This window comes from Dermacentor silvarum, chromosome 1 (assembly GCF_013339745.2).
Source record: "Dermacentor silvarum isolate Dsil-2018 chromosome 1, BIME_Dsil_1.4, whole genome shotgun sequence".
In the NCBI taxonomy this organism is placed as follows: Eukaryota; Metazoa; Arthropoda; class Arachnida; order Ixodida; family Ixodidae; genus Dermacentor; species Dermacentor silvarum.
This window is the reverse complement of record NC_051154.1, coordinates 130,809,593-130,836,679: the sequence shown is the minus strand read 5'-3', so window position 1 is coordinate 130,836,679 and position 27,087 is coordinate 130,809,593. Positions and strand designations below refer to the sequence as shown.

General features: G+C 47.3%; 2 protein-coding genes across 2 annotated transcripts in view; both read right to left on the bottom strand.

Annotated features, from left to right (window-relative positions):
- Window positions 1-27,087, bottom strand: part of LOC119459201 (uncharacterized protein C18orf63-like) — a 158,237-nt gene that overhangs the window by 77,454 nt on the left and 53,696 nt on the right. The gene's annotated exons all lie outside the window — the stretch shown is intronic.
- The window catches only part of LOC119459294 (uncharacterized), a 77,174-nt gene that overhangs the window by 26,720 nt on the left and 23,367 nt on the right, over window positions 1-27,087 (bottom strand). Inside the window, exon 4 of the mRNA XM_037721129.2 lies at window positions 22,455-23,165. Within this exon, the coding sequence (XP_037577057.2) occupies window positions 22,455-23,165 (711 nt within the window). The remainder of the gene's footprint in view (window positions 1-22,454; window positions 23,166-27,087) is intronic.

The following is a 27,087-nucleotide window of genomic DNA, read 5'->3' as shown; positions in this document are numbered from 1 at the left end:
TTTTTTTTTTTTGCTCCTAATGCTCCATTTGTGCTTTTATTAAACAACACTTGATAACGTACTGTGTAATGACAGAAACTGCAGCTAACCTTAAGAATACCAGGATGTGAATCTCATTTTATATTAATTGCAATCACGGCTGTTCATCAATCGACAGCTATTCGATATTCGATTCGATTCGCTTCTGGCACTGTTCGATTCGTATTCGATTCGGCCTCAAAAACCACTATTCGCACACCCTTAGTCGTTTTACACTCGCGGCCTGCATAGAGCAAAACGTGGCGCACCAGAAGAAATCTTGGAAAATAAGTTTTGCATAGAGCGGCACGAAGATTATCCTTATTCACGTAGCTTTGTAATGTGGGCATGGAAATCTTGGTGCCTGTCATAGGCACCGGCTACTATACTCTGCTCCTAAGCGTGAAATAAGAAATACGTGTAGTAAAGACACACCGCCGTAGGGAAAAAAAAAAAAAAAAAAAGACAAGAACGGAGATTTTCATGTCGACCGTTCATAAACCTTCAACACGTGCTAAATAGAGTCCCGGTATGGCTGCCCCACTAACCGCACGGTATAAACAGATGAATAAAGATAATGAAGAAGCTAGCTCAGGTAAGGAGTTCACAAGTGGTGACAAACCGCCAATGCCCGTAGTATTGATACTGTTAGTTTGTATTAGTTTTATCCGTCCTTGGTTGAACAACAACAACAAAAAACGAATAGGTTTGAGTTCTGTAACAATAGTTCATGCTGCTCCAATGCAACATTACTGCACCGCGTGTATTGCCTTTACAGCCCTTATCCTTTCCGTATTGTCAACCTGCGACTGTTGTGAATTCCGGAAGGTCATCGAGCACACCTGTCTGTCCTCGTTATGAACGCCCAGCTCCTTATTCTCAGTGTCATCAGATTTGTGGCTTATAACTAGCGTTCAGTGTTTTCGGAAAAAAAGTCGCAGTTTCGCCCGAAAGACGAAGCAACTATACTTCTTCTTTCTGGGGTTTTTCGTGCCAAAACCAGTTCTGATTATGAGGCACGCCGTAGTGGAGGGCTCCGGATTACTTTTCACCACCTGGGATTCTTTAATCTGCACAACAACGTGGCTCCGTCGATGTGCCTCCATCGAAATGCGGCCGCTGCGGCCGGGATTCGATCCCGCGACTTCAAGCTCAGCGGCGCAACGCCTTAGATGACTGAGCCACCGCGGCGGGTGCGAAGCTCTTGTTTATTTAGTTATTAAGCGAATATTTACAGCTTTATACAGCCGCCAATAAAACTACTATCCCTAATTCGTATAGCTGTCTGCTAATTTGCTATCGCAAGCGAAGCATCGATTGCAATAGCAAATTTCGGGACAGCTATACTAATTAGGGCCCATTCGAACTTGCGACTAGGCGAGGTCGCGCGACCGATGCGACTGGCGACTAGAAAGCTACTCAAGACGAGCTACTCACAAATGCGACCGACGAGTCGCTAAACCGAAATGTCTCACGATATGCTGTTCACGTCTGCTTGAAATGTCATCGCCGCGTAAAATAAGCGTCAGCGTATACGGACGTGCTCTTCCTTCGCATCTTATTGGTTCAATTGTTCTGGACTGCGGTCGCGCGACTGAAAAATCGAGCAGTGAGCGACTGGCCCGAAACGGTCGCATTTCGAGAAAAGCGACCATTTGCGACTACTGGCGACTGGTCGCTTTGCCACTAACTTGGTCGCGCGACCACACCTAGTCACAAGTGTGAATGGGGCCTTAAGGATAGTAGTTTTATCGGCGGCCGTATAAAGTTGTAAATATTCGGTTACTAACTAAATGAACAAGCACGGTGTCACGCGCGCACAGGTAAACTGAACACATCTCGCTCGATGACCGCGGAAACTCCTCAAAACGCTGGAGTGAGAAAGCACGCCTGTGGCAGCGAGCAAATTGACCTTCGCACTGGTTCTCGCTGCAACGCGAACTAAACGTCGAAAGCACCGCGCATATGAAGCTACCGGCACTCGGCGCATGCACTTTGAACCCATCGCAGTTCGCTTTGAATATGAAGCCCCTGCTAGCGTACACTTCGGTCACATCGCAGATCGCAGCGCCCCCACCGTCTCCGTCGCCTCCTCCCCGTGCCTCGCGCGCGAACGAAGACTGCTCGCGCTTCCGGTCGCCTTCCTCTCTCGCGTGCGCGAGATTAAGCGGTGGTTGCCGGCTCACCCTCGCAAGCTTTCACTCTCACACACGGTACAAGGCGCGCGGCGACGGTTTTATCGCAGTTGGACTTTATACGGAACCTTACGGCGACGGCGACGGCAAAAATGCACTTGGAACACTTGTCTATATAATTGCTATCGCAATAAAATACGCCGTGACTCCGTCATTCTGTGTATTGGTCTCAACTACAGTGCTGAAGAGTAGAATCTAAGGTTATGCAGCACATATCAGCATCTACAAAATTAGAGAACGAGATATGCACCACAAAAATAAAAAAAGGAACGCTCGACGCGAGAAATTATCCACCCAATCAAGCCGGCGAAAGTTTATATAGTAAAATATATTCACAGAAAAACGCCAAGATTTTGGGTGGAAATAAAAAGTAAAAGCGCTCACCCCTATATACATATCCATAACAGAAGTACCATTTTTACATTTTTACAACTTAGAGGGGCACTGAAACAGTTTTTGAATACGGTATCTGTAAACGACGCTGCCATGAACATGCGAGCCAAGCATTATTTCGCTGCATGCAGCAGGGAGCCCACAATCTCACATAAAATATCGCGATAAATCTCAATTGTCACATACGTCCCTTGCATATGTACGTAACACTGCCATTCTTTTCCTGGCCAACCTCACCTAAAAACACTTTGTGTCCAAAAGTTTGCCGAACATCTAATTACTACGCGAGGTGTGACAGCTATCATTTTGGATTCACAGCGGATAAGCACATTTTTACTGCGCTGGTGGCCAGTGGCGTAGCCGGAAATTTTGTTCCGGGGGGGGGGGGGCTCAAGTTGCAGCACGGCCTCCTCCTTATGGAATTGGTCGAGGGATCAAATACGTGAATAATGACTACATTGCCACTGTCAATGCCATTTTATATTAGATGCGCTACGAACGAATTATTGAACGCTACGTACTGTCAAGTAAAGTATGTATTTTTTCGTAACAGAATATACTTGTATGTCCCAAAAATTGTGGCAGAAATAACTGATACCAGTGCTTCCGCGCTTTTTTTTTTGTCTGTTTAATAAGTAAAGAAAGTACCACACGAACTTTAGAACTATATCAGTTCGAAACCAGCAAAGCAGTGCACGCAGCTGATATGAAAAACGTAAAGGCCATGAAATGAACAAGTTGAGGACAAATATTTTGATGAATCTTTGTCACCCAAGAACGTTGTTTACATTTTTGTACATATGCAAAGGCCAGGGGAAAACTTCAATGACGCGGTCCTTCGTTGCAAAAGATTGCGCAGGAGCAGCTGTCACGGGTCGTGTATTGTAATTACACCGATATTATAGTCGCATCAGTGAGTACATATAAAAAGCAGGAGTTCTGCAAAGTATACATTCGAAATGCGAAGATAGAATGGAATATACAAATACGAAGATACAACTTGATAAAGGGCAAGAAAGTGTCGCTGGAAACAAAGTTCAGTGCTTGTATACACAAAACCACGCAACAAGATATTTAAATATACGTATAAGTATCCGATAAATCTACGTATTTAAGCAAACGTTCCTGTACGCGTATATAATGCGTCAAACAAGACAAATAAAGTGTTGCGCAGTCACAGATAGTAAACTACGCATAGAAAGAGAGACCATCCAGGCAAGAACAAAACTATAATCGCAGAAATCGTGATATTGACGCAAGACAAAAACCGTCTTTAAATAACGCGCGCAGGTTCGTGCGCCCTCCAAGAGGACAACGGCGTATTAGTAAGAACAACAAAGACGAAGACGTAATGGCACGTGCATTGGCCGCACGCACTGGGATATATGTGACCGTTGTCAAAAAGAAGAGGAAGTGAAGCGCCGCTCGTGGAAAAGAAGGCTTCTTGATCTCCTGCTTGGAACGCTGCAGCTATTTAATTTATTTACTTGCCTTGCACAAGTTCGCCCCCAATGAATAGTTATCTCAGAAGTCCTTGTATCATTCGTTACAATTCTGGTGGAGGTGCGGGGTATGATTTCCAGCCCTATTCGAGTTGAAGAAAGCAGCCCGGAGCCACGCCAACTCGGACCCAACGAGCTCACGCCTGTCCACCAGCGCACGTGCCGTCGCCTATGTGGTGAGCGACCCGAGTTTTCTCTTTTGCCGGAGCCAACTAGAATAGCAGCAGCAGCCAATACCGAAATGACATCCCAGACCACCTCAACCCACGTCGTCGTTGATCAGCCGATGACGCCTAAGCCTTTCCACGGCGACACTTTTGAAGACGCCGAGGACTGCTTAGAAGGCTTTGAGCGTGTGGCGGACTACAATGGATGGAACGAAGGTCGGAAGCGCCGCAACGTTTATTTCGCGTTGCAAGACTGCACGAACGTGGTTTGAATACCATGAAGCTGCCCTCCGGTCGTGGGTTGACTTCCGATGGGAGCTGCTGGCTACGTATTCGAGCACAGACCGCAGAGAAAAAAAACTGAAGCCGCTTTGCAAGCAAGAAGCCAACGAAACAACGAAAGCGTGGCAATGTATGTTGAAGATATGTCCCGCTTATTTCGCCGGGCCGATCCGAGCATGAGCGAGGACAAGAAGCTTCGGCATCTGATGCGCGGTGTGAAGCAGGAGCTTTTTGCCGGTTTGGTTCGAAGCCCTCCACGCACCGTTGCCGAATTCCGCACCGAGGCGACAACTATGGAGAGAACACTCCAACAGCGAGCGAGGCTCTACAACCGCGATATCAATGTCGCATCTGTGGACGCCATATCAACGGTGTTCGGGAACGGCGTCGATGTCTTACGAGAACTCGTAATGTCTGTGGTTCGAGAAGAGCCCCAGAGGCAACAGCTGAACAATGGCCCTACAGCGGTCTCTTCATTGGCAGAAGTGGTTCGTGAAGAAGTGAGACAAGTAGTCCGCGAACAGCACCCACAAGCACAGCCACAAGCGTCACTAATGGTACGGCCGACAGTATCGTACGCCGAGGTACTCATAGGAACGCCTGGACGTACTTTCGTCACGGCACCTACCCATGTACCCGAACCTCAGTTCACGCCACCTCCGCCTGAGACGAGATTGCGGAAGGCTGACATATGGCGCACTCCTGATAGAATCCCACTGTGCTACCACTGCGGCGAAGCTGGTCATCTCTACCGGATGTGCGAGTACCGCAGAGCGGGACTTCTGGGTTTTTCCGTAAACGCTCCTTGCCCAAGAAACGGCGAACGCCCTTTTGAAATCCGGGAGCATTTGTCAACGCGCCAAAGCCCTCATACTTCACAGCAACACCAACCTCGGTCAACAGTACCACTGCGGTATCGATCACCAAGTCCGCGTCCATCCTCCAGCTCCCCGAGGCGAAGTTCCCAAAGCCCGCGTCGGGAAAACTAATACCGGCGACCTGTGGAGGTAAGGCACAAGAACAGAGCCTCCAGCGGTGACTCCGAAATGTAACGACAGACGCGAGAGCAGTTGCGGAAACAGTGACGTTACTTCCGATTTGTGTGTGGTTGTAGACGGCTACGAAATTACTGCTTTAATAAACACAGGCGCAGACCATTCAGTTATGAGTAAAGAACTTGCCAGAAGACTGAAGAAAGTGCTGACTGCTTGGAGAGGACCGCAAATTCGAACAGCCGGAGGACACCTTATCGACCCGGTGGGCAGGTGCTCTTCTAGAATTGGCATACTTGGCTTCACATGCGTCGCTACTTTCATTGCCCTGTCAGAATGCTCGAGGGATTTAATTATTGGAATGGACTTTTTGCAGGCGAACGGTGCAGTAATCAACTTGCAGGAATCTTGTGTGTCGTTCTCAACGAAGCACGCCATCGCTACGTTCAAGTGTGAAGAACAATTTGATGCGCTCGAGATTATAGACGACGACGTCACGATACCCCCTAGATCCAGCATAGCTGTCGCCGTAAGAAGCAACGTATTCAGCGACTATGAAGGAATTGCAGACAGTAACATTGGCCTCTTACTCGAAAAAGGGATCTGTATGGCCAGAGGTCTTGTTCAGCTGCGTGGTGGGTGTTCGAATGTCTTTGTGACTAATTTTGGAAATGAAGTCCAGCACATTGCGAAGGAAACTGTCATTGCCCGCCTTAATGATTATGTCCAGATTATGGATTTGAAGCCTTCCGAGGCTGCACCACTCAAGTCTGACAGCGTATACTTCATACTCACATCCATCAAGATCGAAGCAGCACTATCACCGACCCAGAAGCAGCAAATAGAAAGCCTTATACGAGAATTCTCCACGTGTTTCTCAACGTCATCCAAAGTCCAGAGAACATCCATCGCCAAACACCGTATCATTGTTGACGAAGCTGTCAGGCCTATTTGCCAGCATCCCTACCGAGTGGCACCGAAGGAGAGAGAGATCATCAGAAACCAAGTTGAAGAAATGCTGAGAGACGACGTAATTCAACCGTCGACCAGCCCGTGGGCTTCGCCGGTGGTGCTGGTAAAGAAAAAGGATCATACCTTGCGTTTCTGCGTAGATTACCGAAAGTTGAACGTCGTCACAAAGCGGGATGTTTATCCACTTCCGAGGATCGATGACACCCTTGATAGACTACGGGATGCGAAATTCTTTTCCCCTCTCGACCTCAAAAGTGGATACTGGCAGATAGAAGTGGACGAAAGAGATCTTGAGAAGACAGCGTTCGTCACACCAGACGGGCTATACGAATTCAAGGTACTTCGTTCGGCCTCTGTTCCGCACCTGCCACATTTCAGCGGATGATGGATACTGTACTATCCGGGTTAAAATGGCAGTCCTGTCTTGTTTATCTTGACGATGTCGAGATTTTTTCTACCACCTTTGATCAGCATGTGGAACGACTACGGACTGTGCTCAACGCTATTAGTTCAGCAGGGCTGACGATAAAGCCACAAAAATGTCACTTCGGCTTCCATGAGCTCCTTTTCCTCGGCCATGTGATTAGTTCTGAAGGCATCCGTCCTGACCCCGAGAAGACCACAGCAGTAGAAAAGTTTCCTAGACCAACGAATAAAAAGGCCATCAGGCGATTTTTAGGACTTTGTGCCTATTATAGACGTTTCATCAAAGATTTTTCGAAGATTGCCGAGCCGTTAACGCGATTGACAAAAGAAGATGTACCTTTCATTTGGCTAAGTGAACAAGAAGATGCATTCAATGAGCTACGACGCCGACTTCAAGACCACCCGGTTCTTGCGCACTTTGATGACGAAGCGGAAACAGACATCCACACGGACGCAAGCAATTTCGGGCTTGGTTCCGTCCTCGTTCAATGGCAAAACGGAGAGGAAAGAGTGATTGCATACGCTAGCCGCACTCTTTCGAGGGCTGAAACTAACTACTCTGAAACGGAAAAGAAATGTCTTGCAGTAATATGGGCCATAGGAAAATTCCGACCATACTTATATGGTAGGCCGTTCCGAGCAATCAGCGACCATCACTCGTTGTGCTGGCTTGCAAACCTCAAGGATCCTTCTGGTCGACTTGCTAGATGGAGGCTGAGGCTGCAGGAATACGACATAACGTTCGTGTATAGATCTGGTCGCAAACACAGTGATGCTGATTGCTTATCACGTGCTCCGATTGAGTCTGGTGCTGTGGAAGATGGACACAACTTTCAGTTTATTGGAGCCGTGACCACGTCTGAGATGGCCAAACATCAACAGTCTGACGCCGAGATGCTTCTACTCATCAGGCACCTGGAAGGACACCCCGTTCATGTTCCGCGAGTTTTCAGATGGGGATTATCATCGTATGTGATGAGAAATAACGTCCTCTACAAAAGAAATTTTGAGCACAGCACAGATAAATTCTTACTCGTCCTTCCTTCATCTTTGCAATCCGAAATCTTGGAAGCCTGTCGCGATGACCCATCCGCAGGACACCTCGGAGTGAGCAGAACATTCGCTCGAATTCATGCCAACTACTACCGGCCAAAGCTATTGAGTTCGGTGCAGCATTATGTGAGAACATGACGGGATTGCCAAAGACGCAAAACGCCTCCATTAAAACCCGCAGGCCTCCTTCAACCAATAGAACCCCCAGAAGCCCCGTTCGAACAAGTAGGAATGGACTTGCTTGGTCCATTTCCGACATCGTCATCAGGGAAACGATGGATTGTAGTAGCGACTGATTACCTAACCCGATATGCCGAGACAGCCTCTCTAATCAGTGCTACAGCCATTGAAGTGGCTGAATTCTTTGTCACCAACGTGGTACTACGACATGGTGACCCTGCAGTTAATATCACGGACCGAGGAACTGCATTTACAGCGGATTTGACGCAGTCCATTATGCAACTAACTCATACCAGCCACAGGAAAACAACTGCCTATCACCCTCAAACAAATGGATTGACCGAGCGACTGAACAGGACGCTGACCGATATGTTGTCAATTTACGTAGACTTAGAGCACCGTACATGGGACAAGATACTACCATATGCAACATTCGCTTACAATACCGCATTGCAAGAGACCACTCAAGTGACGCCATTTCAGCTTGTTTTTGGCCGAACAGTTACCACACCTTTAGATGCAATGCTACCGGTAAACGACAGAGCAGAACAAACCCCTGAAATCAGCGAATTTATACAGAGGGCCGAAGAAGCACGTCAGCTGGCGCGACACCGCATTCAACAAAGACAGCGCATTGACGCCGACCGGTACAACTTGCGGCGAAGAGAAGTCGAGTATGCACCAGGTGACAGAGTATGGGTGTGGACTCCTGTACGGACGCGCGGCCTGTCCGAAAAGCTTCTGCGCCATTATTTCGGCCCATACCGAGTACTTCGCCGCATTAGTCCCTTAAACTAGGAAGTTAGGCCGGAAGGACAAGTGACCTCATCACGATGCCCACGTCGCACAGAAATTGTGCATGTGGTCGGAATGAAGCCATATTATGCCAGGCAGTGAATGTTCTAGCAAACACCTCTACTCAGTGCCATATACCACATTAGTATGGACAAAAGCTTGTCAACAGTTTCACCACTTTACGCATCGGGACGATGCGTTCTTGGAGGGGGAATAATGACGCAGGACAAAAACCGTCTTTAAATAACGCGCGCAGGTTCGTGCGCCCTCCAAGAGGACAACGGCGTATTAGTAAGAACAACAAAGACGAAGACGTAATGGCACGTGCATTGGCCGCACGCACTGGGATATATGTGACCGTTGTCAAAAAGAAGAGGAAGTGAAGCGCCGCTCGTGGAAAAGAAGGCTTCTTGATCTCCTGCTTGGAACGCTGCAGCTATTTAATTTATTTACTTGCCGGGCACAAGTTCGCCCCCAATGAATGTACTTGGGCCATGCAGCGGTCGCGACTGCACCATATGGGTAGAATAATAGAGGAATAATGCAAAAATCAGTACGACAATGTGTAATTTAACTGCCTGCAGAGCGGCAACAAATATTCTGCACCCAAAATTAAAGAAGGGTATTGCTCCGGTTCAAAAAAGAAATAAAAGCAGGTAGCTAATAACGAAATAAAAGGCCAAACGAAAGCCACAGATGATGCGGCAAGTTGAACTACCCAATATTCGACTGTGTTTGCTGGGAAGGTCGGTCAAAATTGGTTATTGATGTCCTCGTAATTTTCGTATTCGCTTGATATTTTTTTATCATGATTCTAACTGTTAGAATAAACGGCGAAATTTTCTGCGGTTTTAAGAACTAATGAACAGTCATACGTTTTCAAATTACGAGTTTTATGGACCGAGAAGGAACATCGCTTTTTACTTGCATTGATTTTTGCTGCTTCGCTATCCAAAGGACAAACTTCACGCGGCGGGGAAGTTGCCGACGTCTGTGTGGGCGTATAGAAGCGCCAGCCTAAGCATGCGTTTCTCCGACATTGTAGAGCGCAAGTAGTTTTTTAGTAATCTCACGTTCAAAAATATTCTCTCTGCGCTGACAGTGGTCACTGGAAGGGTGACTAGAATCTGCAGCAGTTGTATACATTTACATAGAACCTGCAGTCGTAATGAGAGAGGGCATCTATTCCGGTGCTAAAACCTAAAAACACTCCTTCGGTGTCGTTGGCGTCCTTGTTTAGGTACCTTGCACGAACAGTAAGCTGTTCGATTCGAGCAATATCCGTCGTTTCGTCAGCAAGTATGGAGAAGCAGTCTACAGCGTTTACTTGCATCAAGGCTTTCTTTGATAATGTCACCACAAATTACTATAATTTGGTTTTGTACATCTGGGCTAAAATACGAGGCGTTACTGAGACAACTTTCCAAATGGTTCTTCAGATATGAATTCCCACAATCACCTCGCATGCGAAGAAGCGCTCTGAAAACACCAGTACTTTCAGCGGGGGCTTTGCTTAAATCTATAGGACCACTGTCCCTATGGCCACGGAGAGCCAGACTTGGTCGCCCGCAAAAAAAGAACTGCCTCAATAATAGGCCGTTAAGACTATTCTGTTTTCTCTTATTTTACTTTGCATGCCCTGGTCCAGCTAATCGATCACATTGGGCGCGCTTCCTGAATATGTTTGGAGAAAATTATTAGCTGTCAGCTGACAGTCACGGTGATATTTAGTATTTTCGTGGGTGTGGAAGATTGCGAGTGCGTGCTTCCATTTCTGGAACGGCTTGGACCCGAGGGCCCCAGTGCGCACATGTTGGCCCAAGTTTATAAGAACATTAAACCCATAAAGTTCCAAAATTGAAAATCTAAAGCACGTCTTTGAAAATGTCAGTGCACCTTTCGCGTCAAAAGTTTATGAGAACTTTATACCCATAAAGTTTCGAATTGAAATCCATGCGCCCCGTATAGATTCCGCTGCCGCTGCGAGATGCCGCAACGCGCTCGCTCGCTTGAAAGTTTGTGCTTGGATGGGGCTCCTTACGTTATGTGACTCCAGGTGCAAGGGCATTGCCACGAAATCCAGCACGAGTTCGCAATGTTCGTGCCCGAATGCCTTTTCGAGCGTGTAAAAGACATTGTAGACAAAATCCAAAATGATTCCCGGAGCCGGCGGTTGTTTTGGTCGGCGGTGCATGCCAGCATGAAAAAATTTTGGGGGAGGGGCTGAAGCCGCATCAGCCCTGCTCTCCCCCCCTTCCCTGGCCATTCCACTGCTGGTGGCACTCCAATACGGCGGCTGCGAGGTTTTGCGCAACTGACGTATCTATATATCACACTGAGAGGAGACGCGCCTTGGCGTGCCTCTTTGTGTGGCCTGCTGGAGCACGCTATTGGAGCCTGCGGCCAAGTGTGACTTCCCATGCTTCGAGCGGCATGGCCTTTCTCAATCCAACAGCTGTTCCAGACACCGGCACGCAGCGTGTGGAGCTTTCAGGGCCGCCGGATGTAACGGGCATATTCGCTGCGGATTGCACTATTGGGCACAACGACCATGCACGCCGATGGAGCGGGCTCCGCACTGCCGACGCTATTTTCGCGGACTTCCGCGCTACAAAAATGTCCGCCTAAGAATTCTCGCGCAATAGCTCCTTTGTTTTCTCTGATGTCTTCCCGTTCCTTTATTGTTATTTGCATGCTCCGTCGTTGCTCGGCACGTCATGGTGCGTCCTGGCCGGAAAGCTGCAGTGAGCGTGACTGAGCACCACGTCCGCGACCAACTCACTCCGTGCAGATAGGAAACCCGCGATTACATCGATTACGACTCGCTGTTACCCACACTCGCCGGTATCTTCTCAAAAGTGGACGTGAACGCAGCCCCTAGTGCTGCATACGTCTGAATTGGGGCGCAGATTAATTGTGAGCAATATGAGAGAGAACAGCGAATTGGTATGTGAGGAATGATTACTCCTGATGTGGATTCGACTCTGACATTCTAACATATTATGTAACAGGTATCTTTCCCGTTGAACGTTTAATCTCGTTGAATTATATGTGGGGCATGCATAAAAATGTATGGAAGAGCGTTGCTTACAGGCAACGCGCCATAACAAATGTTTTTTTTTTCTTGCTGAGTTTTGCTATTGAGTACGAAGTTTCTGGCTAAATGTATTCGACCAGTACTGACTGACAGGCAACAAACGTCATTTTTTGGTTTAGAACATGAACACAGGACGAGAAAGAAATTTGGCACGCGAATATGCTTTCTTTGAAACGACGGTGAGAGGAGATAGACCGATGAAAGATCTCCGGCTGCAGCGGTATCACAAATGCAATGTACAGATATGGTTCGTATATATATATATATATATATATATATATATATATATATATTCGTACTTCAGGCACTTTCCGGGGGCTAAGTATGTATGTGTATTGTATGTGTGTACGTATCTATAACCGTTTTCCCGATTGCCTGAGTGACTGGGTAGTGAGTGGTTGAATGGGTAGCCCATCTGACTGCTTTGTTGAGGCAACAGAGTTCGGAACCAACCATCGTACCAACTTGGGTCACTGAGCATGTGGCAATGTGTGAATACGTGCCCGTCATCAACGAGTCTCTATCACGCCGATCACTGTAGACGCGGGACTATGTATGTACCGCTGTTCTCGAGGAAAGTCATTTACGGCGACCGAGAGTAGTACCGGGTACGTGCTGGTCTTCAATATCAATCTTTCATCCCAAATTGGGTCACTAGATACGCGCTAGTAGGTGTTTGCAAAGAACGCCTTTGACGCCAACTCGGTATGTGCCACTGGGAATCTGCCGCTCTACAATGACCAAAAAGATCCCTTAAATTGTCCGATGCTGAGCGGAATCGAACTCGCGCCACAAGGCTTCCTCAAGGACAGAAACCTGATGCATTAGCAGGCTGCGCCACAAGTACTATGTGCGGCTTTGTAATGAACGCCTTTTACGCTAACGCTTTAGTGAGCTGCGCCATGAATGCACTGGCTATGTGCCGCTCTTCAATGAAGCTCTCGCCAACTCGAGTCACTGACTACGTGACACTGATCGAGTGTGTGGCAAACGAGGGCACAATTCTCAGCGTTCGGAGGCACCGACGCGCCACGCTTCTCGTCTCGCATTTTTTTTTAATCGCTAGAAACGGGCAAATTTCGGAGGCAAGGTACTGCGCGCCTAAATATGCATTCTCTTCGTTTAGTATGGGGCGTTAATGTTGGTGTACGCGTTCAATGACGCATCATATCGTTTGGCGTGCGTATGCTTTTCCACACGATAGCGGCAGCGTTCCCCTTGCGCCCCGTTGCAAGCTACGCATTTGGTGCCGCAGCACAGCGTCGCCCCCCCCCCTTTCCCTCCCTCTCATACGCCCACGGCTTTCGCTCGACGGAAGAAGTGGCGTTTGCTCTCCGCAGTGCGTTTGCTCTCCGTGAAAGCACGCGTCCCCAGCGTGCTTTCACTCGCACATACGGGGAGCGGCGACGATTTTATCGCCCTTGGACTTTACACGGAACCTCACGACGACGGCGACGCCGACGGCAGAAATCCGCTTGAAGTGTCCATATAATTGGTATCGCAATAATAACGCGAATGGCGAGTCCGTTTCACGCAGCATGTGTTTCTGCTCGCCCGCCACAGAAAAACTGCATTGCGCTTTCATTACGGAGCGACGTATCATGGTCTATAGGTGATAGCAGCGTGTGTAGTATTCAGAGATAACTTGATCCGGCTCAGCCCGATAAGCGGAAAACAAACACTCCTCTCAACCTGATTCGGAACCAAGTACAGCGGCGCCGGAGCCGACCATCCGGGGAGGATTCCTCACTCTTCGGGCGCAATGTAAGAGGCGATGTACGCCACGTACCGGGGATAAACGTGATGGAATGCATTGCTCGGTTTCTTTTTTTTTCTTTTACTCCCCCCCCCCCCCCCCGCCCCCGCCCCGCTTTTTTATCTTTTTTTTCTCCCTTTTTCTTCTTTTTTTTTTTTGTCGCTTGTAGGAGTTTGTCTATTTACAACTTCCTGCTGGGCGATATTCATAACTCAATTTTTTTTTTGTGTGGCGAAATGAATAATTTTATAAGGATGAGTAACATCTGCCAAAAAAAATTGCTCCGCCGAAAATTACGTCTTTTTGGTGGAAAGAGAGTTAGATCGGTATTTATGATAAGTAGTCCTGTACAGTTACGTATGCAGTGTCGCACTTATGCTCCGTGGTGCAGAAGAACCTGAACTGAGTTTTGTGTTTGGACCTATTGTCAATTAAGTACGTGGAGGAGTCTTGCACCAATGAATTAGGGCCACACAAAGTGCGTGTATCGTTCAGTTAGTGACACGGATATACGTCAAGTGAACACTCCGTTGCGGCATTGCTATGTTTATTAGTTTTATTGAAATATTATAATTAATGAATCTATTTATTTTATCGCCATTATTTGCTTATTTATTTTTTGCATCATAACATAAAGAAATATCAACTAGTCGAGCTAACCCGAATCTCTCAGCAACAGAACAGAACATATATATCTTAAGCAAATGCAAGTATGCAGTTCAAGAAAAAGCAAATTGTTTTTATTACGAGGTGATATGCGAAATAAATGGTCGTAATACAGTCAGGAACATTTATAGCATGCGTCGCAGCTAGATAGATTCAGGGATTATATCATACAAGTGGTATTTAGCGATGTTCATGTCACTGCTCACTAGCTGTTCACGTCTCGAAAACCACGCTTCTGGCACATCGCCTTGAAGCCGAGCGTCATTATCTGAGGATGCTCGTGGACACAAGTCAAACAGCAGTTGCGCTGCCTTGAACGACGAAACACATCCTGCTGGCTGCCTTTGTTGTGCCTGCGTTATGCTATCGTACGCTCCCCCCAACCTCGTATTCGCAGCACCGGATCTTTCTTCGTATATTTCACAATGCGCTCACCGTCATAGCGAGGAACCCAGTCGTGCACTGTTTTCAATGGATGCGATCATTTATTCAAAAAATGGCCTGTACGTGATGTCGTTCTTTGTTCTTTATTATTATTTATTGCATTGTTTCTCATTGTGGTGATCCTTAGCAATCGGTACTATTTAGGTAAGTTATAAATGAAGTGAATATATACTCGGCAAATGATTTTAGTCTTCTTTTGCTTTTAGTCATTTGCGCGGGCTTTTCATACAATAATTTTGATAAATAGCTATAGATGGTCATGCTGCACAGTTTTCGCTCACCGTTAGCACAAGAATTTGCCATCTGGTGAACAAAGTACGTCGACGCTCAGGTGGTTCTTTTTGCTCCCTTTTTCTTTTATCGCGATAGCGTCACGGGCCCCACGTCGCAGAAAATCCGGCGTCTGTGTCGTTGTCCGTGCGCGAAAATTTCCGTATATATTTAGATACATGTATATACCACGCCTTGCTCTATGACGTGTGGTATATGCGGGTTATGTTGCCAGACCATTCTATCACTAAAGTTGCTCATACCTTGTCTTACATTCTTGACTAAGTTATTCCTACGAATTTTGATAATGACAGCCCACAAACAAATGTCATGAAACAAAACATCGACAGCGCATTGCGTTTTTGTTAAATCTTCTCAGACTGAAATATTAATACCGCGAAACAATAACAGAAAGCTGAAAATGATTAAATTTTTTTGGCGCGGCTGTGCACTACATACCTCCGGGATCGGCCCACGGAAGAGGCCGCGTTTATACCACAAAGATCGCCTTCGTGCATAGCGTTCGCCGCCAGCGTTTCCCGGTAAACATTACGGTTACATGAGCTGCAGTTGCCGGGAGGCGTGAGAAGCAGTCGGGGATCTTTGAATGCTATCGCGTTCCACTCTTAAAGGCGTAGCTTAAGCGTCCTCCAAGTTCTTGACCTCCACATTTCGCGATTAAACTTTTATATGCTCTGTAGGGTCTGAAACAATTACACTGGCATTTGGCTGCATCTGTTAATTTTTTTATCAAAAACAGGGTTCTCGCCACGGAATTTTAATGCATTGCATGTGTTATTTAAAAATAATGAAAACGTTGCCGACAGACAAGGCTCTTGGGAGACGAAAAAAAAAAACAAAAAACAAAAAAGGCTGTACCTCCATAAAGAAATTGAGGAAACGTAGTGAAGAAAAAAAAAGAACGAAGCTGATTTTCGATCAAACCTAATCTGCTGAAATTATACCGCAGCGCTGCAGAATTCGCGCGTATAAGTACCTATGTACTTATAGGCATGAGCTGCTAGTGCACTCCCAGACTGCGTGAAAAGGCATCGACTAAATTCTCCTTCTGCGCCGATGCCGTGGTCCAAAGACTATTGGCCCCGGACATGTGCGTGTTCCTTGCGTCAGTAACCTCGGGCCCCGTCTTTTTTTTTTTTTTTTAGCCAATTCGGCTAATAAGGCGCTCTCTAAAACACCTTCAACATTCATCTCGCGCGATCGACACTTGAATGCCATACTGCTTAATTGATTATTCGACGTGCACTTCAAGCCCGGAAAAAGCTGCACAGATGGAGAGGTCTAGACACTCGCAGCTAAAACAAGAATAGCCGCTGTAGAACTTTGGTACTTGCAAATGCACAACCTGAGGGTGTGTATACTTGGAATCAAATAGTGGCCTCTAATCTACAGCTGTGCTGACGCGCGGCTCATGGAAGGCACGACACTTGGACATCACGAGTGTTGTTATTCTGTTTTCACTTGTTGGTTTCTTCCGTCTTCGGAGGTATTTTCTTTAATCGCTGGTTTTTAACACCCCTCAGCAGCTTGCATGCCATGTCTAAGCGAGATTCCGTCCGTTTAGTCCAGTTAAAAAAATACATTTTGTCAAACTTATAGCTATTACGGAAACTATTTGTTACATTGCTTGTCTGATCTTCGGCCCGCAACTCGAATTGTTGCCCTCATGTGGGCTCCATTGAAAACGACTAATTTCGACTCTCTGGTCAACAGATTCTGCAACACGTATAGCGACTGAAATATCGGATATCTGCTTTCAATATCTGTACCGTTAGAAACCCGAATCCTGCGGTCGAGATTTGAGTGCGTGCGCATTTCAATACAGCGCACAACACGGTTATAGTTGGTGATCTGTACGACCTTGCGCGATAATTACGTGCGCGACATATGTGAGATACTCGATAAGCTTCAGTGAAGATTCAACAAAAACTCGCGATGTTTCTACGTTATTACTGACTTAGCCTCGCGCCAGGCAATGATCTGGAGCCGCCGCCGTTTTGTACATTTAAGGCGAATCCGTGCTATCAGACCCTAGCCTTCGTTAGGTGGAAAAAAAATCAAAGCCCCTTTCTTAGAAAAAGATGGTTGAACGCGAAGCTTTCTCTCATGCAAACTGAATCAAAGTCCAAAGCCAACGACCATGCAACGTACCCAAGAAATGGTGAGCGACCCGATGCGATTTTTATATCTTTTGATTGCATGTTTAGTATTGTATTTTTTTTTTAACGTTGAAGTTGAATGAAGACACACTTCGTTAAGTTGCATAGCCTTTATTTTAGATCATGTGGCCGTTGATTACACGCACACACTCACACTTTCACGGACGACTCTACAGTTGCACAGTATTGCCTTGTGATCGCTGTGGTAGACGGTCTGAGGCTCTGCCGTTGCCGATACACGGGATCGGCCTTACGGGCACGATCTTGCTCGCGCTTACGTTCCCGGTACGGCAGCCTCTTCTGCCGTGCGCTGCACCCGCGGTGCACCCATGGTGACGGCCGGGAACGCATTGCGTGACGCGCGTAATGCAATGCAGATATACAGGGTGTTTCAGCGAACACTTTCGAAAATTCCTACAGGTTACCTGTGGCAGATAGTACAATTCTAGTTCATGAGCTGGTCTACTCGAAGAGGCGGACATTACTTGCCCAAGAAATTGAAATACACAATCGATTAATTAACAAAAATTCCCTAATTAATTTTTAACTAATTACCAGATGGTCCATATTGCAATTTACAAATTGTAGCCGTTGAGTTCGCAAGACGGATCCACTTGGAACGAATTCTCGGGATGACACCAGTTTCGAGATATTGGTTCCTGACTTTTGCGAACAAATATAGTGCTGGTCCAGTTACTTTTGTGCTTCAATGAATAAAACGGCGTTTTGTTAAAAAAGTAAGTGGAACGACAGTGCATTTTTACCGCAATTTTGATGGCACGTATCTCGAAAATGATCTCATCCGCAGAATTCATTTTAAGTGGATATGCGTTGCAGTCTCACCGGCTACAATTTGTAAATTGAAATGCGCGCCGTAAGGTAACTAGTTAACAACTTAATTAGGTAACATTGGCGTTCCAGTTAATATTGTACTTCAATGCATAAAGCGACGTTTTGTTAAGAAACTAACTGGAACGCCAATGCATTTCTCCGCAAAGTTCGGTAATTAATATATCGAAACTGGTGTCATCCTGAGAATTAATTCCAAGTGGATCCGCCTTGCGAACTCCACGGCTACAATTAGTAAATTGCAATATGGGCCATCAGGTAATTAGTTAAACACTTAATTAGTGAATTTTTGTTGATTAGTCGATTGTGCATTTTAGTTTTTTGTGCAAGTATTGTCCGCCTCTTTGAGTAGACCAGCTTATTAAGTAGAATTGCACTATCTGCCACAGGCAACCTTAAATAAATTTTGAAAGTGTTCGCTGAAACACCCTGTATATACAGTTCATCTGGGTAGCGTGGCGTTGCAGTTCCCATTGTTCTTATCGGTACAACTGCGAATGTAAACTGCAGTGTTCTACGATACGTATGTCGTGCGCCGTTGTCCCATTGTGCAAGTTGGCTTCCCTGCATTGCGTTTTCGGCTCTCACGGACGAATCAGTGAGACATGGAAAGCTTCGCTTTAAAACGGGAACAACGGTGAAAGTTGCGTATGAGAAAGAAATGGCGAGGGGGGAGGGGGGGGGGGTACAATTCACTCAGCAGCAACGCCCGATTGGCTACTGTCGACTCGATAATCGTCATACGACCGACCGAGCTGCAGCTTCAATGCGGCCGTGTCCAGGGCCCTTACTCACAAACATTTCACGTGGATTCCATGACTCATTATTGCTGCAGCGATCACCTTGTTATTGCGCCGAACGCGTGCATGTGTGGCGGCCGCGAATGAACGTCAGCCACCGGTGAAGCACCCTTGGGTAAGAGGAACCTGGTGGCTATGGGTCCAAGTGTTCGTACGCGTTTTCTGCTGTTGGCTGGAAGCCATAGCTATCAATAAGCCCGATAGCACGATTGTCTGGAATCTGCTATTACAAACAGTTCTGGCGTAATACCTTTGAAAATGCAGGCCCTGGGCCCGCATTCAGAAAAAAGCTCTTTAGCGAAGGTAGAGGGCCAACACAAATGAGCACCTGCGAAGGCAGCATTTCTTCAGTTCGACACCAGGGCCCGTATTGACAAAAAACTCTTACGCAAGAATTATTTGTAAGAAAAAAAAAAACAGCAGATCCACAACGCTCATGTAGGAATGTATGTGAAGGGAAGCTTTAGTGAAGCTCATAATTAAATGCTAACAACTAACGGCAGTGCGTACGAATTAAGTTTGCTTTCATCGTATGAAACGCGTAATCTTCGGCAGTGTTTATGTTTATCCACCACAGCGGTCACAACTTCAATATCGTGCAATTTTTGTGTTTAGGCTCTACACCGCTCACAAGCTATATGCTGAAATGCAAACACCAAATATCAGGCGACGCCAGGTGTTTGCACGGAGAAGTGTATACACGACACAAACGTAGCCGCATTTAAGGATTCAGTGCCTCTTGCGTCACAGTGTCACATACCCATCGTGGAGGATTGGCCACGAATGGACACACGCCCAGTGGCCCATACATAATGACATGCAATGGCTAAAATCAACGGATCCGCTGAATATATTACACCATTTTATCAAGAGGTCGGTGTGCAGAGATACGCGAGGTTTTATGTAGGAAATTGTTATTATTATTATTACGCAGAACAGAGATGTGCTTCCTGTCATATGCGTTCTCGTTCAGCATACAGAGGCTCATTCACACAGGCGACTTGAGGAGGTCGCGCGACCATTTGCGACTCGCGAACAAAAAGCGACCGAAGGCGACTGATGTTCACACCGGCAAGCCCGGCTGAGCGCGACCTGCAAGTCGCAATCCCGGACATTCTCGTTCTTCAGCGAGAATTCTAGGGATCTACGCAGTTAGCGCGAACTTCGCTGGCACTGTGTGAATTGGTTTCGCGTTCCGGCAACAGCCATAGATTTTGATTCGAGCGATGGCTCGATTTTGATTCGAGCGATTCGAGCCCTGTGCTGATGCGCTCTGCCGGGGGTGTCAGCTGTGGCAGCGCGGAAGCCTCCGAAGAAAACGCGACGCTCGTAGGTGCACCCGTGCCTCCGCGCGCGTGAAGTGACCGGCCACGCAAGCCGCCTCCTGCCCGAACTTTGTGCGCATGACAACGAGTATTATCGAGAGCAAGTTGTAATTTCTAGTTCACATTGCGTGTTATTCGGTGCATAATATTAAAGCGAAGCTGTTCACCCACTGTTCACCTTTGGGTGGCGTGCTCATCCAACGAACGGCAGCTGGAAAGAGGGTTTGTGTTGTGCTTTCTTTTCCTGCTGTTTAGCTTCCAGTGAATGCGACCGCGTACATTCGACACGTTGCTGCAACTGCTGCATTCCAGCATCACAAGGCAAGACACCAATTACCGGCCTGTAGCCTGCATATCGTGACGCGGACATTGCATTCGGCGCGGACGACGACACATAACATCACTTTTGGCGTGGCGCTGATTGGTTGAGCAGCTTTGCGACCACAGTCGCGCGAATGAAAAATCGAGCAGTGAGCGACTGGCCCAAAATGGTCGCTTTTCGAGAAAAGCGACCATTTGCGACCATTTGCGACTGGTCGCTTTGCGACCAACTTGGTCGCGCGACCACTGTCAGTCGCCGGTGTGAATGAGCCTTTATACTGTAATCCCGTTCGCTGGTACCTGCATTCTGCGCACATATAACCTTCGTATATATGCCCGCAAATATACCCGCCGAGATGCCGACCGACCTATAGCAGCAGCAACAGCAGCCAAGCCAAATGCGGGAGGGCAGGTAAAGAAAGTATTGCTTTACGATCTTAGTGAAGGCGACCAGCCTTAGGCAAAGAGCACCTTGAGCAATAAAGGCGTTGCGAGTTCGGCCCCGGATATTCTCCTCAACGCGGAGCATTGGGCTGCATTGCGTTATATATGCGCTATAGCACGGGCGTGGGACGCTCGCTAGTTTGTCCGGATGCCGCCAGCAGGTGAGCTGCAAAATGTGTCACATTTCACCAACACGTCCGTATATATATATAGTCTCGTGTACAATGAAGGCTTCGTGCATGATGTGAAACAAATAAATACGGAGTGATGACGACGTAGTTAAGTGCCCTTCGAAGTGCACGATTAACCATAGCATCTATGCATGCATGCGATGTGTTCTTACACGTCACGGTGCCATATATTCCGGGTCTTTTCTTATTTTAACGTTAACAGAAATTTTGAAAATCGGCTGTGCCATTTAACACAAATATATGATAATAGTTCGAAGAAGTTAGAGCGCAAGTTGAAAAGATTGAATAACACTGGACCAATATGCGAAGTCTGTCCAAATAATTCGCGAATCTTATGAAATTACGCGCTATCTGTAAGTTGAGTCTGGTTGCGTATTGCACAGTCCTCCATCAGCAAGTTCTGTGTAGTGTCCACCGTAAGGTTTCTGCAATGTACATTCGTTTGTTCTGTCAACGCCACCTGAGTAAACACGTGGTGACTACCTCCCCGCCTTTCCTATCGTTAAAACAGCTAGCTCTTCGCAGGCCGAAATGATCGAGTGAGAAGAAAAACGGCGTTTTGTGACTTTCTGCGCAAAACTCGGAAAACATTCCTGATATGCGACAAAAATGATTTGAAGATTCACCTCTCGGAGAGCTTGCAACGCACAAACGGTGGGAACGTTTTATGGAAGCCCGTACTTGTCGTTGAAGGGAATACGCGCTCAGGAAGATCGTCGACGTCGAAAAATTTAGCAGTGGTCGTGGAACAAGTAACGTATTGATTCATTTCAACAGTCGCTGAACAGTCCGTGAAGGAGCTGAAAACGTTATATAAAGATATGCTATGAGAATATCTCACCAATATATATATATATATATATATATATATATTAAGGGTTGTTCCATAAAGACTGGGACTGATGCTCTGAACACTTTATATCTGAGCATTATTAATCGGCCATTTCACCCTTTCTATATGCTCCCTCGTAAGTGAAATGCGCGCATCCCGCCCTTTCTACCAAGCCTAGATAACATGAATGAAGCCATCTTTTAAAGCCAATTAACGACAACGCGGGTATTAGTGCATTTCTAACATCCTCCACCCCAGGATTTACAATTAGTTTAACAGGAACATGAAGGTCTCCTATACTCACCTCCACCTGTGTGCTAGAGAATGTCGGGAGGTCATCAGTTTCCTTTGGCGCTGATTCCAAGGGCTGCGAAGCAGTCTCTCGGGCTGTTGGATCCTCGTCTGTGTTAGCAGTGTTGGCAACACATGCAAAGCTTGTCTTTTCCTCTTGGCCAGCTTGGCTGCTGCATGGCTGCTGTCCTTGCAGAGTCTGCTGTGACCTTGCGGTGGCTGGAGAGGCTACCGTTTGGGTCTTGTAGCTCGTCGTGTCTGTACATGTAGCTCGGGGAGCCCTGGGTTCACCATGTGACACCTTTGTCATCGCAGTTATTTCGTTATTTGCTTTCTGTTCCACGGGCGACTCGATAGAATTCAGCCATTCTACTACATATTGGAACGCGGTTGACGTAGAGCTCCGGTACGCTTGGGTGCTCGCTAATGTGTTGCCAAATTGCTCACGGCTGCAATCAGGGGCATCTTGTTGTCCTGCGCTGGTGCCAGCGCCGATGCGACTGTCGTGATTGCGGCTTTGCTTTGGTGCAAACCATGGTTTCATCTTGGTCGAACTACAGTGACTGCTCTGTTCCGTCTGATCAACCTTCTTATCACTCTTTGGCACTATTTCCAAGTCACCGAAGGAGGCTGGCACTGGCTTTGCCTTAAGGGATACTGCTGGTCTGTAGGGGACTTGTGCAGACCTTGGCTTTGGTGTACAGCTGACTTTCTCGATTTTAGTCTAGCGGGAAGGGAGAGAGAGAGAAAAAAAACGTAATACAAATAAAAAAAGTGTTTTTGAGGTATTAACTAAGGTTCTGTACTTTCTACGTTTATTTATTATCGCAAACACTGTTTGTGGGAGTCTGCCTATATCCGCGCTTTTCGAAATTAGAATTTCAATTCTATGATATCTGGACGTCATAAACTGGAATAATGTTAGTGATAGGACATCTGAAAAAAATCTAACCACAACTTCAATCACTGAAATTTTCTAAATATTTCACCGTCTGAGGGCGACTGCGATTTAACAAATGCCCGGCCGCATGGACAAATCTTGCAACAATAACGGCCGTAATTACAACCTGCATTACAGCGGGTTGTAATCAAAGCAGGCATACTTTACTGCTGATGTCTGTGCACAGACTTCGATCGGCGGCACCGTTTCTAGGAGCGTACGGCAGATCATTGCAACTCCTCATGGTGCGGTAATGCAACATCGCGATGGCATCGATGCACCCTATAATGCCTCACATGGCCGAAACTGGAATGTGTACGCGCGCGTGCTCCAGTCCAGCAGTGGGCCTCAAACCCTCCTCTGTACAAAAGTATCAACCTTCCTCTGCACTTGGAAGTCGCCTCAGGCCCTAATCTCGCCAAATCTCGATGTCTATGGCATTCTATACTTGCTCGAGCAACGCGCAGGGGGAGCCAATCGCACGAATGCGCGATTTGTTTAATTCCTTCGTAACGAAACTTTGGACTCAAGCTCTCATGAGTCGTGTTTAATTAACAACACAACGTGGTGGTAATCAAATCAACGGAGCTGTTTGAAGGCAGCGGCTGATTCCCTGGCCATCACTCCATGTCCCCAGGCACAGTTGAGGCAGCTGTCACCCGCTGGCGCTGGCTGCGCCCCCAATTTCTGCGGGACGAGGCCATTCTGCACCAGCCGCCTGCCCATGATATATGGTGCCACGACGCGCTCTCTACACTAATCAAATTTTTGTATCAATAAAGTTGTTCTTCTTCTTCCGCTGCCGATCCAGCGGCGGAGGAGCGCATCGAGGCACCCTAGGCCTCCCGAAGCGGCACCTACGTCCACGTCTTGTGGAATAGTCGTGTTTAGTCATCCTGCAGTCCTATGGGGTAGGACGCCCGGCTCGACTACGGTAGGTGCGTGGTTCGATCCCCACCGCCGGACACCCACCGGTTAATAAGATGGGTACAAGCACTCCCCCCGGCCAGGCGTCCGGCTTTCTATAGGGGTGCGTTGTTTGGGAGAGGTTCGTAAGACCGCCATGCTTGCTGTGCAAGAAACAAGACAAAACCACAAGAACGCACCAATTTGATGTCTGGGCCGCTCCCATGGCGGCCATTTCCCATGTGGCGCCCCAAGCACCTATTGAGGTCGCTTCTCGCTAGGTGATCGCTTGTCAAGCGCTTCAGGCGTTGAACTGGACAATCTCGGTTTATTCCGAAGATCGTGCCTCAATGTCACCTGTTGCGAAGTGCGATTGTATTTTTTTTTTCACAACCTGTAATGTAATTTTTAGGGGTATGCGAATAATCCAACCTTTCATCTTCTTTCTGGGGTTTTACGTGCCAAAACCACTTCTGATTAAGGTGGCGGTCCCTCTCCGGCGGCACGAGCCCCCCGTTTTCCGTACTTTTGGAGCAACCGTGGCGGCTCTTCTACTTAGGATGTGAAGTTGTCGTATAAACCATAAGAAGCTTAATTTTTGTAGATTCCAACTATATATAATATAAAGAAATTGATTGATGTGATTTAGAAATAAATGTTCAAGAACAAGCATGAGATACATGGTTTTTGCAAACTGTGTCTCAGTTGTGACCATATTTAGAAGAAAATACCGCACTTATTGCATTGCAGCTTGCTCTGTAGCTTTAGGACATATTTATCTAGTTCCTAGACGAGGCGAAATAATTTTGAATTTTTACTTTTTGCATAATTTGCTTTTGAAAATTGCCAAATATCGCAATCTTCTGTTGTAAACAGCCCGACAACTACATGCTCAAGGAAGCTAAATTTTGGAGAAAGTAGAGTTCAAGGAATTTCCATTTAGGACGCAAAATTTCATTCGTGTTCTAGCGTTCAGTGTTTTCGGAAAAAAAGTCGCAGTTTCGCCCGAAAGACGAAGCAACTATACTTCTTCTTCTTTCTGGGGTTTTTCGTGCCAAAACCAGTTCTGATTATGAGGCACGCCGTAGTGGAGGGCTCCGGATTACTTTTAACCACCTGGGATTCTTTAATCTGCACAACAACGTGGCTCCATCGATGTGCCTTGTTGCGTCCCGAATCGGCCGGGCGCATTCTTTGATTGTTTCCCATCGAGGCAGGCCCTTTCATGAGCGTCGCCGAGACGGCGACAGTGCCAGACACCGACGAGACAGGCAAACAAGCGCCCCAACTAGGCAGTGCGCATTCTTTAGGTGCTTCCCACGATGCCACCCCCTTCATCAGCCGCCGCCTACTTGTCGACGCGGCGCGACACCAGCTGGGACGCGATGACAAAGAAGCTCACGAAGCTTGCCCCCCTTCGTTAGACGCGGGGATTAGTGCAAAGGCCATTCTCCCGACCCGGGCAAGCTGACCGTCGGAGGGCAAGAAACAAGTCACCGACTTTCGTAGAAGGAGTGTCAACCCCCTGTTTCCGGATTGCCTCGTCCTTGCTTCGAAGGTGCAACATTGGAGGCGGAGCTCAGCGAACAAGACGGCCCGCCTGATTGGCCGCATCAAGGTCATCTGATTCCCTAGTCGGGTCAACTAGGGAAGACCGATGTTTTATAAGGGGACACCTTGCGTGCAGTGGTGTGTCCTGACCTGTTCTGATATGTGCTCAGACATGTAGTGAGCTGAGACTTTCAAAGTGCTCCCCCATGGAGTGGGCTTCCATATTGGAGCCACTGTAAATAGTGTAAAATAAACCCTTTTTTCTCTCGCTCTTACTCCCGGACGTACTCATCCCTCTGGCTGAAGGATCACCGGCCTAAACGCTACCCGAGTCTCAACAAACTGGCAGCAGCGGCTGAATAATCTCCGACCCGCAACAACGGATGGCAGTGCTGAGATGAAATGCCAACCCGTCCATAACAGCCTCCATCGAAATGCGGCCGCTGCGGCCGGGATTCGATCCCGCGACCTCAAGCGCAGCGGCGCAACGCCTTAGATGACTGAGCCACCGCGGCGGGTGCGAAGCTCTTGTTTATTTAGTTATTAAGTGAATATTTACAACTTTATACGGCCGCCGATAAAACTACTATCCCAAATTCATATAGCTGTCTGCTAATTTGCTATCGCAAGCGAAGCATCGATTGCGATAGCAAATTTCGAGACAGCTATACGAATTAGGGCCCATTCGCACTTGCGACTAGGCGAGGTTGCGCGACCGATTGCGACTGGCGACCAAAAAGCTACTCAAGACGAACGATGTTCACACTCACAAATGCGACCGACGAGTCACTAAACCGAAATGTCTCACGATATGCTGTTCACGTCTGCTTGAAATGTCATCGCCGCGTAAGATAAGCGTCAGCGTATACGGACGTGCTCTTCCTTCGCATCTTATTGGTTCAATTGTTCTGCGACTGCGGTCGCGCGACTGAAAAATCGAGCAGTGAGCGACTGACCTGAAACGGTCGCATTTCGAGAAAAGCGACCCTTTGCGACTACTGGCGACTGGTCGCTTTGCGACTAACTTGGTCGCTCGACCTCACCTAGTCGCAAGTGTGAATGGGGCCTTAAGGATAGTAGTTTTATCGGCGGCCGTATAAAGTTGTAAATATTCGGTTACTAACTAAATGAACAAGCACGGTGTCACGCGCGCCCAGGTAAAATGAACACATCTCGCTCGATGACCGCGGAAACTCCTCAAAACGCTGGAGTGAGAAAGCACGCCAGTGGCAGCGAGAAAATTGACCTT